The sequence below is a fragment of the Nicotiana sylvestris genome, chromosome 8, assembly GCF_000393655.2.
Source record: "Nicotiana sylvestris chromosome 8, ASM39365v2, whole genome shotgun sequence".
Taxonomy (NCBI): Eukaryota; Viridiplantae; Streptophyta; class Magnoliopsida; order Solanales; family Solanaceae; genus Nicotiana; species Nicotiana sylvestris.
Window position 1 is genome coordinate 12,925,175 of NC_091064.1, and position 15,103 is coordinate 12,940,277.

The 15,103-nt window shown below is 41.1% G+C and overlaps 1 protein-coding gene across 1 annotated transcript; it reads right to left on the reverse strand.

Moving 5' to 3' along the window:
* Positions 1 to 537: 537 nt before the first annotated feature.
* On the reverse strand, positions 538 to 1,077 carry LOC138874696 (uncharacterized mitochondrial protein AtMg00810-like). Its single transcript, XM_070153475.1, has 2 exons — positions 705 to 1,077; positions 538 to 659 (listed from the first exon to the last, which is right to left on the reverse strand). The coding sequence occupies exons 1-2, from the start codon at positions 1,075 to 1,077 to the stop codon at positions 538 to 540; spliced, it is 495 nt and encodes a 164-aa protein (XP_070009576.1).
* Between the last annotated feature and the right edge of the window lie 14,026 nt (positions 1,078 to 15,103).

A 15,103-nucleotide genomic window follows, 5' to 3' on the forward strand; every position in this document is an offset into this window, starting at 1 on the left:
TCAGTTGTATTTTGTACCCTTTTTAAGACGTGTATTAAAAGGATGCACAAAACTACTAACCTTTAGTACGAGAACTTGGTTCTTGCATTTGTTTTCTTTTTTTTTTTTGTTTTGAAAAGAATCAATCATCTTTTATCATTCATGCACTGCATCTATCACCTCTATGCTCATCATGCGTGTGCAACAGTATTGAAGTGAGCTAGACATGGCCATAAAACACTTTGAGCTAGTTATTTCTTAAGGATAAGAGCTAGCCAAAGAGGAAACATGTTCTTAATTTGGCTTCAACAGTCCCAACTTTACTTTGTTTCATTCAAACTGTTCCCTACTTAGTGCCTTGGTGAAAATGTCTGCAATTTGATCTTCTGTGCTGCAGAACTTCATACATATCAACCCTTTCTCCACATTATCTCTCAAAAAATGATGCCTCACATCAATATGTTTTGTCACATAGAAGGGGCACACTTTCAGTGAGTACCCCAAAATCCTCCAGTTGCTACTTGATTCATAGAAGTTGAGCACAACAGGATGATGCAGCTACATATACAACTTAGCTATTGACAAAGCCACTGAATTTGGCTTCCTTGTTCCCCAAGAGATAAGACATGAACCTAAGAAGTGAGCCATTCCAGAAGTGCTTTTTCTGTCCACAAGATAACCTGCATAGTCTGCATCAGCATACCCAATCAGAATAAAACTGTCACCTGATGGATAATACAACACCAGGTCCTGTGTTCCTTTAAGATATCTCAGTATTTTTTTGGCAGCCTTCAAGTGAGATTCCTTGGGATTTGATTGAAACCTCACACATAGTCCCACAATGAAAACAATATCAGGTCGACTGGCAGTGAGATAGAAGAGAGACCCAATAATTCTTCTATACATTGTTTGATTTACAGGAGATCCAGTTTCATCCATGTCCAGTCGAGTGGCAGTTGCAATGGGAGTGTCTATCACCTTTGATGCTTCTATGTCAAACCTCTTCAAGAGTTCCCTAATGTATTTTTGCTGACAAATAGAAGTACCCTTTGGGGTCTGCTTTACTTGAAGACCCGAGAAAAAGTTTAATTCTCCCATCATGCTCATTTCAAATTCACTTCCATAAGTTTTGCGAATTCTTCACACAGAGAGTCATCTCTCACTCCAAAAAATGATATCATCAACATAAACCTGAACGATGAGCAGGTTCCTTCCTCGTTTCTTCAAGAAAAGAGTGTTGTCAATTTCCCTCTTTTAAAACCATTTTCTTAGAGGAACTTTGACAGTCTTTCATACCAAGATCGAGGAGTCTGCTTTAGCCCATACAGAGCTTTGTCAAGTTTGAACACATATTCAGGGTGCTCATGACATTCAAACCCTAGGGGTTGCTTCACATAGACTTCTTCCTTAAGGAGTCCATTCAAAAATGCACTCTTGACATCCATTTGGAACAAGGTGAATTCCATATGAGATGCAAAAACGATTAGAATTTTGATAGCTTCCATGTGAGACACTGGAGAAAATGTTTCATCATAGTCAATCCCTTCCTCTTGATTGTAGCCTTGGACCACTAGCCTGGCCTTGTTCGTTGTGGTAACCCCATATTCATCAAGCTTGTTTGTGAATATCCACCTAGTTCTTATAATGGTTCGATTTGGGGGTCTAGGTACCAGGTGCCATACATTATTTCTCTCAAACTGATACAGCTCGTCTTGCATGGCTTTAATCCAATCTGCATCTTTCAAGGCCTCCTTGATGTTTTTGGGTTCTATCTGGGAGAGAAAGGCTGAGAAGGCAAGTGAGTTTCTGGCTCTTGACCTGGTTTGTACTCCAGAATCTAGAAGGGTGATGATGTTATATATAGGGTGAGAGCTTTGGTGTCTCCAGTTAGACGACTGAGGTTCATTCTGAGAGTAGGGAGGTATGTTTGACTGATTTTCCTCTATCCTTCTCTCAGGTGATAGTGGAGTTCCCTGAACTGCATCAACCACCCTTTCTTCAACTTCAGTAGTTGTAATTGAGGTGCTTGGTTCTGTTGATGATGAGCCAGCATTGTCTTCATTTGGCTCCTTTACTTGACTCATCATATCTGCCTTTCCATTTGTTATGTTAATGACTTCACCAGGAACGAGTAAGGGTTCTCCATCTTGATCTTCCTCAGCACTCTTCTCAAATGATGGATAGGATTCATCAAAAATAACATGGATACTTTCCTCAACACAATCAGTCTGCTTGTTATATATCTTGTAGGCCTTGCTTTGAGAGGAGTAACCAAGGAATATTCCTTCATCACTTTTGTTATCGAATTTACCAAGTTGATCCTTTCCATTGTTGAGAACATAGCATTTGCATCCAAATGTTCTTCGGTGAGTCATCGTGGGTTTTCTTCCATTCAAAAATTCATACGGAGTCTTCTTCAGAAGTGATCTGATCATGCACCTGTTCACTAAGTAGTAGGCAGTGTTGACAGCTTCGGCCCAGAGGTTCTTTGCAATTCCACTATCAATCAGCATTGTTCTTGCCATTTCTTCTAGAGTTCTATTCTTCCTTTCTACTACTCCATTTTGCTGGGGAGTTCTGGGAGCTGAGAAGTTGTGAGTGATGCCATTTTCATTGTAGAATTCATCAAATTTGACATTGTCAAATTCTGTCCCATGATTTGATCCAATGCATACAACTCTAGACTCCATCTTCATCTGGATTTTCTTCACAAAGGCTATAGACACTTCAACAATTGTCTTCTATTCTAAGAAACAGAGTCCATATGAATCTGGAATAGTCATCCATGATTACGAAAATGTATCTTTTTCCTCCTCTGCTTTGCACCCTCATAGGTCCACACAGATCCATATGCATAAGCTCAAATGTCTTTGAGGTGCTCACAACTCTTTTAGACTTAAATGAGGACTTCACATGTTTTCCTCTAGCACAGGTATCACAGACTTTCTGCATCTTGAATTGTGACAAAGGCTGACCATGGACTAGGTCCTTCTGAATTAATATGTTCAGAAGGGAAAAGCTTGCATGGCCTAGTCTTCTGTGCTATAGTTCAGCATCATTGTCAACAACTTTCAGGCAACTCAGATCATCACTCTGTAAAGATTCGAAGTCAACAACATAGATGTTCTTGTATCTTTTGGCCACCAGTACTATTTCACTAGTCACAAGGTCAGTGACTGTACATATTTTGGATAAGAATTCCACCTTGTTTCCTTTATCACAGATTTAAGAAACACTCAGAAGACTATACTTAATCCCATTGACATAACACATTTTCAATAGAATGAGTGAGCGACTTCCCAACTTTTCCAACTCCAAGAATGTAAACCTTTTTACCATTGCCAAATGATACACTCCCTCCTTGCAGGGCTTTTAGTGAAAGAAAGTCTATGGTGTTTTCAGTCATGTGTTTTGGACACCCATTATCCATGAACCATTGTTGACCGCTTCCTTTTGTTGTTCCCTGCATAAGAGATTAGGAGTTAGTTTTAGGAACCCAAACAAGTTTCGGCCCCTTATAGTAAGCAAGAGGATAAATAATAGCTCTCTTAATCCATGCAGGTAATGTGTATTTTTTGTGAGTGGAACCTGGTCCCTCTTTTGTGGTCACAGTTTTAGCAGCCACTTTGTCTTTCTGAACCGATTGATTCTTGGCCTGGACACCTTCCTTGAAGCGCCCCAGTGTTCCCACATTGGGTACGAGGCCAGTTATCAGAGACAGTGACGTACTTACTGTGAGGGTTGTGAGGAGTTTTATCCCTTTGGAACCCTGCTCCTTGCCTTTTTTCACAATCATCAGTAAGCAAGGCAGTGGTAGTTTCTGAGGACCAGGTCCACTTTAGAGACTTTTCAAGATCATTCATTACTCTTTCTAGATTGGTTTGGAGAAACTCATTTTTCTCAATTTCAGCACACATCCTATATCTCATAGCTTTCACCTCATCTTCAAGCCTAATGTATTCCTCACTTGCTATCTCCTTTCCTCTTGCAAAATTTTCAGGTTTTGACTTAGTCCATGGTTTTACTATTGTTTCCCTTTGGTCTGCAATTTCTACTAACAGAACACTCTTTTCTTTTCTAAGGATTTCAATGGGTTTCTTATGGTTAGTAACTGTAGCCACTAAGTCTTCTCTAGTATGTTTAGATTCTTCTAATTCTAATATCAAAGAATCCCTATCCTCCACAATACTACAAAAGGTAGTAATTAAAACATCAGCTAAACACATGAGTTTTGTTTTTGGAGAATAGGATTTCAGATTTCTCTGAACATCCCTAAAGTTTACCTCTTTATTGCTATTGTCTTCATCATTTTCTGATTGAGCCATCAAAGCAAAAGTTGAGTCATATCCAATCTCCTCGCCTTCAACTGCCATCATGGAACTATCACCAGTATTAGGTTTATCTTCAAACTATTTTACTTGTGTAGTTCCCTCATGCGCTGTTTGTAAAGTTTCCCATATTTCCTTTGCAGTGTCGCAGGTAGAGATTCTATTGTACTCTTCAGGTCCCATTCTACATACTAGAATTTTCTTGGCAAGAAAATTCTTCTGCACAGCTTTCTTAGCTGCTTCAGTGTATTCTTTGCTAGTTTTTGCCATTGAAAATGGAAATTCATCTAGTACCTTGATTGGAACATAAGGACCATCGCAAATGATGTCCCATAGCTCACAATCCTCAGCCATGATGAAATCCTGCATTCTAGCTTTCCACCACCAATAACATTATCCGTTAAACTTTGGGGGTAGGTATATGGAATGACCTTCTTCAAAATTTGGTGGAGCCGCCATGAGGATCCTTCCTAGGTGTTAGCCTGATAGGAGGAACCCGCTCTAATACCAATTGTTAGTTTGTATTGGTCCACTAAACTGTAGAGTACCTGGTTCTCTACAAGATTCTGCTGAGAATGCTAATAAAATAGTATGTAAATGAGGCAGAGGATTTTTTATGTGGAAAAATCCCACACAAGGAGATAAAAAAACCACAACCTACACCTGTAGGATTTTAACTTCACTAACTGTAATCTACCTATTACAAGCCACTTTACAACAATTCCTATTGCAAAGGATTTACTCAACTAACTTGTGGTACTCTTACTACAAGCCACTTTGTGGCTTCCTAGTTACAAAGGCTTTTTCTAACTTGTGATGCTCTCACCACAAGCCACTTTGTAACACTATAATTACAAAGACTTTTCCTTATGACTAAATCTAGTCACAACATAAACTCAAGGAGTTTACGGATTTTCAGGAGGATTCCTAATCAAACGCTTCTAGGTAAGCGGTTTAGGAGATACAATAAGTACAACAATAAGGTTACAACTCAATTAGGACAACAACAGTCTATCTTTTTGGAACTGGTCCGTAGTTGTGTTCAACCTTGTTCTTCAAGCTTGTGAGGATTGATTTCTTCTGTTTTTGCAAGATGCTTGAATAAGAAACAGAAACATTCCAGTGTTGTTTTGTATAAAGCTCATTGTGGGTACATCTCGATCACATTACTTGAAATGATGTGAGTAATTTGTTTGGTTAGAGAATGAGTGGGCGGACAGTGCAGTGTGGCAGAAACAGTGTTGTCAGTCACTTCATTTCCAGCTATGTCCAATTGACTCTATACCACTGTGAGGAAACCACAAGAGTATCAGGTTCTTGTGTGGGTTCCTAGATCCTGAAGCTGTCACAGTTCACCTTTAGCTCGAATCTATTAAAGCTTGCAGCAATCTAAGTCGGTCAGGTTCCCTATGTGGTTCTTAACAGTAAGTTTGTTAGATCATCAAAACGTAAGGCAAGAGTATTTAAAGTCTATCACCTTTATTTTTTGAAACTAACATATTTCCTTGTTTTCCTTTTGTAAATGTATTTCAATTATTTAAATACCGCATTTATCATTTTTTTAACGGGAAAATACATGACAACATGCTATTATTGGTGCATAAATCATACTCAACATTATATTCCACTCATGTATAATCAATCCTATAGTAACGCTTGATGAGTGTTTGCGCTCTTCCATATATCACGCTTTAAATTAGAAAAGGCGTATTGCAGTAAAACTAGTCGATCAGCGGTGCAGTTGATGGTTCCATTCCTTTCTCCCTCAAGTTGTCCGCTTGACGGTCCCAGTCTAGACCTCTATAGCAACCTTACTCTGACTAATTGTACATGCATTATGATGAAACCTAACTGGGTTAATATGTTTTTCACATAATAACCCTTTAAGACAAGCCTCGCCTAAAAGTCCATCGGGTTTTCCATAATCCCAACAGACGCAACCACGATTGTGTGCATTAATTTTGGAGAAGTAAGTGCCAATGTGCTAATCATTGTTGTATAAATAGACGAACTTAGAGGGGGAAAGGGCCTAACCATATTTTGTTTTTGCAAAAAAATGAGGCACAAAGTCCCCAGGTTCGGCATGGTCGGTAACATACCATCACTTTTGCTAGATTGGTGGAGGGATCTTCCTTCAAGTGACCAAAATCATGTAAAAAGGGTTTTAGGAAATTTGCCTTCTTTATTGGACCTGTAGCCAAACAAAATGTTGATCGAAGCTGCCACCATGTTCTGGGACAAAGAAAGGGCTGTGTTCCGCTTTGAAAACATAGAAATGACCCATTTCTTGGAAGAAATATGGGGATTCACTGGGTTGCCTTGGGATAGCCCTAGTCTATTGGTACCTAAAAATCGCACCACTAGGGGATTTCTTAAGATGATGGGGTTAAAGAAGAATGATGACTTGAAGTTCCTGAAAGACTCCTACATACCTTTCGACTTCCTCTATGAACGATACAGTCACAGCAGGTCTTACCATGTTTTTGATGATGAATTCTCCATCACCTCCTTGGGTTGGATTCATCGTAGGGTCTTTGTGTTCATCATGTATTTCTTGGGCATGCTAGTGTTCCCGATCCAAGGGGACAAAATCCACACCAGGCTGGCCATAGTGGCTTCTAGTGCTGATGTTCCTTCTATGGATTTTGTGCCTATTGTTCGTGAGTTTTCCTGAGGTTTTCCCTTCAGATCTGCCGGGTATGCCACCCAACAAGGATATTGACTTCTGCATTGATTCGGCTCTGGGCACCCAACCCATTTTTATCCCATCGTATCGTATGGCCCCGCCTGAGTTAAAAGAATTGAAGGAGCAGTTGCAAGACTTGCTTGATAAGGGCTTCATTTAGCCTAGTGTCTCATCTTGGGGTGCGCCAGTGTCATTTTTCAAGAAGAAGGACAGATCGATGAAGATATGTGTAGATTACCGATAGTTAAACAAGGTTACAATCAAGAATAAGTATCCATTACCGAGGATTGATAATTTGTTTGATCAGCTTCAGGGTTCCAAGGTATTTTTGAAGATAGACTTGAGATCTGGCTACCATCAGTTGAGGATTAGGGCATCCGATGTCCCTAAGATAGCTTTCCGCACTCGGTATGGGCATTATGAGTTCTTGGTGATGTCCTTTGGGTTGACAAATGCCCCAGCAACTTTTATGGATTTGATGAACTAAGTGTTCAAGACTTACTTGGATTTGTTCGTGATAGTTTTCATTGATGATATTTTGATTTACTCCCGCAGCCAGGAGGAGCATAAGAAGCATTTGAGAGTGGTTCTTCAGACTTTGAGAGATAGTCGGTTGTATGCTAAGTTTTTGAAGTGTGAGTTTTGGTTGAGTTTGGTTGCATTCTTGGGTCATGTCGTATCTGAAGATGGTATTCAGGTAGATTCGAAGAAGATAGAGGCAATCAAGGACTGGCCTAGACCCGCATCAGCTGCAGAGATTCAGAGTTTTTTGGGTTTGGCAAGCTATTATCATCAGTTTGTAGAGGGGTTTTCATCTATTGTAGCCCCGATGACCAGGTTGACCCAGAAGGGTGCCCAGTTCAAGTGATCGGACGAGTGTGACACAAGCTTTCAGGATCTCAAGACAGCTTTGACTACAACGTCGCTGTTAGTTTTGCCCACAGGTTCAGGGCCATATACAGATTATTGTGATGTATCTCATATTGGACTTGGTGCGGTGTTGATGCAGGATGGTAAGGTCATTGCTTATGCTTCGTGGCAGTTGAGGATTCATGAGAAGAATTATCCAGTTCATGATTTGGAGTTAGTAGCCATTATTTATGCGTTGTAGATTTGGAGGCATTATCTATATGGCGTTTTCTGTGAGGTGTTCATGGATCATAAGAGTTTGCAATACTTGTTCAAACAGAAGGAGCTAAATTTGAGGCAGATAAGGTGGTTAGAGCTATTAAAGGACTATGATATCACCATCTTATATCATCCGGGGAAGGCCAATGTAGTGGCTGATGCTTTGAGTAGGAAGTCAGCCAGTATGGGCAGTCTTGCGTATATTCCAATCGGTAAGAGACTACTTTCTTTGGATGTTCAGGCTTTGGCCAATCAATTCGTGAGGTTGGATGTTTCTGAGCCCAGCCGTTTGTTAGCTTGCACAATCGCTCATTCTTCTTTAATGGAGCGTATCCGAGATGGCAGAACGATGATCCTCATTTGTGAGTCCTTAGGGACACGGTGCAACACGGTGGTGCCAAGCAGGTTAGATTAGGAGATAATGTAGTTTTAAGGCGGCAGGGTCGAGTTTGTATGCCTAATGTGGTTGAGCTTTGAGAGTTGATTTTAGAGGATGCCTATTGTTCCCGGTACTCTATTCACTAGGGCGCTGCCAAGATGTATCAGGATTTGCGACAGCATTATTGGTGGAGGAGGATGAAGAAGGATATTGTTCCGTACGTGTCTCGGTATTTTAAATTGTCAGCAGGTAAAATACGATCATCAGAGACCTGGTGGTTTGTTTCAGAGGATTGAGCTTCCCGAGTGGAAGTGGGATCGTATCACTATGGACTTAATTGTTGGACTCCCACGGACTCAGAGGAAGTTCGATGTAGTATGGGTTATTGTTGATAGGCTGACCAAGTCAGCGCATTTCATTCCTGTGGCAGTCTCCTATTCTTCTGAGAGGTTAGCAGAGATCTATATCCGGGAGATTTTTTATCTTCATGGTGTGCCTGTGTCTATTATTTTGGACCAAGGTACGCAGTTTACCTTACATTTCTGGAGAGCAGTTTAGTGTGAGTTGGGCCCACGGGTCGAGTTGAGCACATTATTTCATCCTTAGACAAACAGGCAGTCCCAGCGTACTATTCAGATTTTGAAGGATATGCTCCGAGCCTGTACCATTGACTTTGGAGGCTTGTGGGATCAGTTTTTGCCTTTAGTAGAGTTTTCCTACAGCAACATCTACCAGTCGGCATCCAGATGGCTCCTTATGAGGCTTTATATGGTAGGCTATGTCGGTCGCCGGTTGGATGATTTGAGCCGAGAGAGGCTCGGTTGTTGGGTACGGATCTAGTACAGGATGCCTTGGACAAGGTCATGATCATTCAAGATAGGCTTCGTACAACTCAGTCCAGGCAAAAGAGTTAAACCGACCGTAAGTTTCGTGATTTGGCATTCATGGTTGGTGAGCGGGTATTGCTTCAGGTATCGCCTATGAAGGGCGTGATGAGATTTGGAAAGAGGGAAAAGCTTAGCCCTAGATTCATTGGCCAGTTTGAGATTCTTGATCGAGTGGAAGAGGTGGCTTACAGACTTGCATTGCCGCTGAGCTTATCAACCGTGCATCCAGTGTTTCACGTGTCCATGCTTCGGAAGTATCACGACGATCCATCCCACGTGTTAGATTTCAGCACTGTCTAGTTGGACAAGGACTTGTCCTATGAGGAGGAGCTGGTAGCAATTCTAGATCGGCAGCTTCGTCAGTTGAGATCGAAGAATTTCCCTTCTTTTCGTGTTTATTGGAGAGGTCAGCCTATTGAGGCATCAACCTAGGAGTCCAAGTCCAATATGCGGAGCCGTTATCCCCATCTTTTCCCCGACTCAGGTACTTCCTTCTTATGTCCGTTCGAGGACGAACAGTTGTTTTATAGGTGGAGAATGTGATAACCCAAAAGGTCATCACTTGTTTTAGAAATGAATTCCATGTTCTGAGGCCTTAAAACCTCTTTTTGTCTAATCTTGATTTGCGTGCATAGTCCGAGCGTGTATCCGTAAAGCCATTGTGTGAAAATCCGTGAAAATGATGAATTTTGCATTTAAAATGAATTTAGGTTGACTTTGGTCAATGTTTTGGGTAAACGGACACAGACCCATGATTTGATGGTCCAGTATGGTCCGTAGTAAAATATGGGACTTGGGCGTATGTCCGGAATCGAATTCCGAGGTCCCTAGCCCGAGAAAAGAATTTTTATAGAAAATTATTTGTTGGAAAATATAAGGACTTTAGGAAATAAAATGGTGTGTAATCTTGATGGTAACGTGACCGTATATTGGTTCCGGAGCCCGGTACAAGTCTTACATATGATTTAAGTTGAGCCTGTAAAATTTGATAAGAAACGGACTTGAAATGATGTGATTCGGAACCTTAGTTGTAAAATTTGAAACTTTGAAAGTTCATGAGATTTCCTTTGATTTTGATGGTGAATTCATAGTTGTTGATGTTATTTTGATGATTTGATTTCACGAGCAAGTCCGTATGATGTTTTTCGGTTAGTGTTCATGTTTGGTTTGGATCCCCGAGGGCTCAGGTGAGTTCTAGATAGGCCATGGAGTGAAATTTGGACTTTAGGAAATTTCTGGTGTGTTGCGAAGCCTGGCTCGCAAATGCGAACAATGTGTCGCAAATGCAAATTTTGGCCTGGGCTTCCTTGGTTGCAAATACGATGTATTTACTGTAAATACGATATCGCAAATGCGAAGAGGATTAGAATGCTCAGGGTTTGCAAATGCGAACCCCTGTTCGCAAATGCGAGGTTAGCAGGTTCTGAAGGGTTCACAATTGCAAACCCTGGTCGCAATTGCGACATCTACGACCTGCAAATTCATGACTTAGCCGAAAATCTTTCATTTTTTTAAAATCTTTCAAAACCTAAACTCTCTTGGGCGATTTTCCAAAGAAAAGTTCTTCTCCAAATCGATTGTAAGTCATTTCTAACTCGTTTTCTTCAATCTTTAACATCTTTTCACATGATTTCAACTCAAAGTCAAGGGTTTTCATTGGGGAAATTGGGTGTTTTGGGTAGAACCTAGGTTTTTTCAAATTTTGGGGATTTGGACCTCGATTTGAGGCCCGATTTCAAAACAAATGATTTATTTCGGTTCATGGGGGAATGGGTAATCGGGTTTTGGTTCGAACCTAGGGTTTTGACCATGTGGGCCCGAGGGAGATTTTTGACTTTTTGGGAAAAACTTTAGAAAACCTATTTTCATGCATTAGAATTGATTCAGTAAGCATTTATTGATATAGTTAAGTAACTTGTGGCTAGATACAAGAGAATTGGTGGTGGAATCAAGAGGTAAAGTGGTAGTTGAGGCTTGAATTGTGTTTGTGGCATCAAGGTAAGCGTTTGGTCTAACCTTAGCTTGAGGGATAAGAGTCGTGTCCTATTTGCTACGTGTTAATTATTGAGTATGACATATAGGCTTGGTGACGAGTATCTATACGTTGGTGTCAAGCATGCCCGTGAGTCTTAAATTATGATTAATGTGACTCTGTTTGCATTGTTCATGCTTTATGTGATGATTTCTATTGTTGAGCAAGGCTTGTGAAAGTAATATTGGTATTTGAACATTGAAGAGCGTTGGCGCAAGTCGTAAAGTGATTTGTGGAAGTATAATTGGTAATTGAGCATTATAGAGTATTGACTCAAAATCGTGAGTTGAGTTGTGAAGTAAATGTGAAAAAGAAAAGAGGATTATGAAATTGTCTCCCTTGCTGGGATACTATTGTTGATATTGTTTCCCTTGCTAGGATATGACTATGGTACTATTGTTCCCTTGCCAGGATTTAATTGTAAATTTGTTGATTTTCTTGCCTTTATTGCTTTGAGATTGTTGTTTGGGTGAGGAAGAGTGTTAAAGCACGAAGGGTGATGCCGTGCATTGTTTTGGAGAGAGAGTGTTAAAAGCACGAAGGGTGATGCTGTGTATGATTTTGTGAGGAAGAGTGTAAAAGCATGAACGGTGATGCCGTGCCGCACGATTTTAAATTTCGTGCCGTTTATATTGATTTTTATGGTGAGGACGAGAGTAAAAGCATTAAGGGTGATGCCGTGCAGATTACATTAATTCTTATGGTGAGGATGAGAGTAAAAGCACGAAGGGTGATGCCATGCACTTGTTTGATTTCTAATTCTTATTGATAATTGAGTTATGGTGTTCCTTATATTTACCTGTTGTCCTTCTGTTATCATTTGATATTCCTTGCAGCATGTTCCCCCCTCCCATCCTTAACTGTACATTCCTGCTTTTATTTTCCAATGTATATGATAACTGTAGAGGTTTATTTGGTAGTCTGGTCGTAGCCTCGTCACTACTTCGCCGAGGTTAGTCTAGGCACTTACCAGCACATGGGGTCGATTGTGTTGATACTATACTCTGCACACATCCGGTGCAGCAACTTTTGGACCTTAGCTTTGGGGTTGCTTCCTTCAGTCCATTCGAAGATCCGAGGTACTACTGCAGGCGTCCGCAGGCCTTGGCATCTCCTTCTATCCTTTTATTCTATTTCTTTTATGTATTTTAGAGATAGTGTTGTGATGACTCTTTCAGACCTTTATTTGTAGTATTCCTAGATAGTCCGTGAAATTGTGACACCAGTCTTAGGTAGTTTATGTATGGATTGGTATTGGAATCTTTATTAATATATTACATTTCAGTCTTCCGCTTTTAAATTTCCGTTGTTTATATATTGTTGGCTCTTAATTGTTAAAGGATTAAAAATGGGAAAGAAAGTAAATAATTCAAATGGTTGGCTTGCCTAGCTTTCACTAGTAGGCGCCATCACGACTCCCGAGGATGGGAAATTTGGGTCGTGACAAGTTGGTATCAGAGCTCTAGGTTACATAGGTCTCACAATTCACGGACAAGCTTAATAAAGTCTGAAGGATTGGTACAGAGATGTCTGTATTTATCCCCCAAAGGCTACAGAGTCAGGAAAAACTTCACATCTCTTCCTTCCTGTTGTGCGATTTGATTTCTCAATACTAGTTAAACTTCTATTCTTGTTCTTTCACGAATGGCAAGGTCACGTACCGCTTCTTCAGCCGAGCAACAACACAGATCGGTAATAGATCAGCTACATCTTCGGAGGCTTTGTAGGGGTTGGATAGGTTTCACCAAGCTCTTCACTACCACTTGCGGTGGTGCATCTTTTGAGGATCCCCGGGATTATTAAGACGGCTGTCATGAGGTTCTAAGGAAGGTGGGGATAGTGAAGACCAATGGGGTCGACTTTGCTACTTTTTGCTTATCTGGATTTGCCAAGACTTGGTGGAGAGATTATTTTTTGGCTAGACCAGTTAGGTCACCATCTTTGACTTGGGATCCGTTTTCTCAGCTATTTCTGAAGACGTTTCTTCCTATCACTCAGAGAGAGATCTATCGGAGGCAGTTTGAGTGTCTTTAGCAGGGTTCTATGACTGTTACTTAGTATGAGACCAGGTTTATTGATTTGGCCTGCCATGCTCTTCTTATACTTCCCACTGAGAGAGAGAGAGAGAGAGAGAGTGATGAGGTTCATTGATGAACTCGTTCAGCCTGCTCAGCCAGCTAGAGGTGGAGGTAGAGGTGTTAAAGGTGGAGGTAGAGGTATTAGAGATGGAGGATAGGCTGTTAGAGGTGGAGGCCAGCCAACAGTAGGTCATCCCAGAGATGTAGTTCAGAGTGGTGGGCCCCAGCCCCGATGGTATACTCTTCTAGCCAGGCCTGAGGCTGAGGCTTCCAATTTTGTTATCACAGGTACTGTTCTGGTTTGTCGTAGAGATGCTTCAGTTTTATTTGATCTAGGATATATGTACTCCTATGTGTCATCTTATTTTGCACCATATCTGGTCATGCCTAGTGACTCCTTAAGTGCTCCTATATATGTGTCTACACCGGTGGGTGATTTTTTTGTGGTAGATCATTTCTATCGTTCATGTATAGTTGTGATTGGGGGTCTTGAGACTCGTGTAGATTTGTTACTTTTGGACATGGTTGATTTTGATGTCATATTGGGGATGGATTGGTTATCACCATACCACGCTATCTTGGACTGTCATGCCAAGACTGTGACCTTAGCCTTGCCAAGATTACCTTGTTTAGAGTGGAGACGGACGCCTGATCATTCTACCCGTAGTGTTATCTCATATATGAAGGCTCGGCGTATGGTCAAGAAAGGGTGTTTAGCCTATTTGGCATATGTTCATAATTCTAGTGTTGAGGTTCTTTCTATGGATTCTATGCCTGTTGTTTGTGAGTTTTCCTGAGGTTTTCCCTTCAGATCTGCCGGGTATGCCACATGACAGGGATATTGGCTTCTGCATTGATTTGGCTCCGGTCACCCAGCCCATTTCTATCCTGCCGTATTGTTTGGCCCTGCTTGAGTTGAAAGAATTGAAGTAGCAGTTGCAAGATTTGCTTGATAAGGGCTTGATTAGGGCTAGTGTCTCGCCGTGGGGTGCGCCGTGTTGTTTGTCAAGAAGAAGGACGGATCGATGAGGATGTGTACAGATTACCAGCAGTTGAACAAGGTTACAATCAAGAATAAGTATCCATTGCCGAGGATTGATGATTTGTTTGATCAGCTTCAGGGTGCCAAGGTATTTTCGAAGATTGACTTGAGATCTGGCTGCCATCAGTTGAGGATTAGGGCATCTGATGTCCCTAAGACAACTTTCCGCACTCGGTACGGGCATTATGAGTTCTTGGTGATGTCCTTTAGGTTGACAAATGCCCCAACAACTTTTATGGATTTGATGAACCGAGTATTCAAGGCTTACTTGGATTCGTTCGTGATAGTCTTCATAGATGATATTTTGATCTATTCCTATAGCCGAGAGGAGCATGAGCAGCATCTGAGAGTGGTTCTTCAGACTTTGAGAGATAGTCGGTTGTATGCTAAGTTTTTGAAGTGTGAGTTCTGGTTGAGTTCGGTTGCATTCTTGGGTCATGTTTTATCAGCAGAGGGTATTCAGGTAGATCCGAAGAAGATAGAGGTAGTCAAGGGCTGGCCTAGACCCGTATCAGCTATAGAGATCTAGAGTTTCTTGGGTTTGGCAGGCTATTATCGTCGGTT

What these genes read in the sequence shown, in the direction of transcription:
- LOC138874696 (XM_070153475.1), bottom strand. Translation starts at nt 1,077, where the DNA reads ATGGGAGAATTAAACTTTTTCTCGGGTCTTCAAGTAAAGCAGACCCCA. An exon ending in GGTGTTGTATTATCCATCAG is followed by an intron (nt 660 to 704) that starts GTGACAGTTTTA and finishes CAGACTATGCAG; the next exon opens with GTTATCTTGTGGACAGAAAA.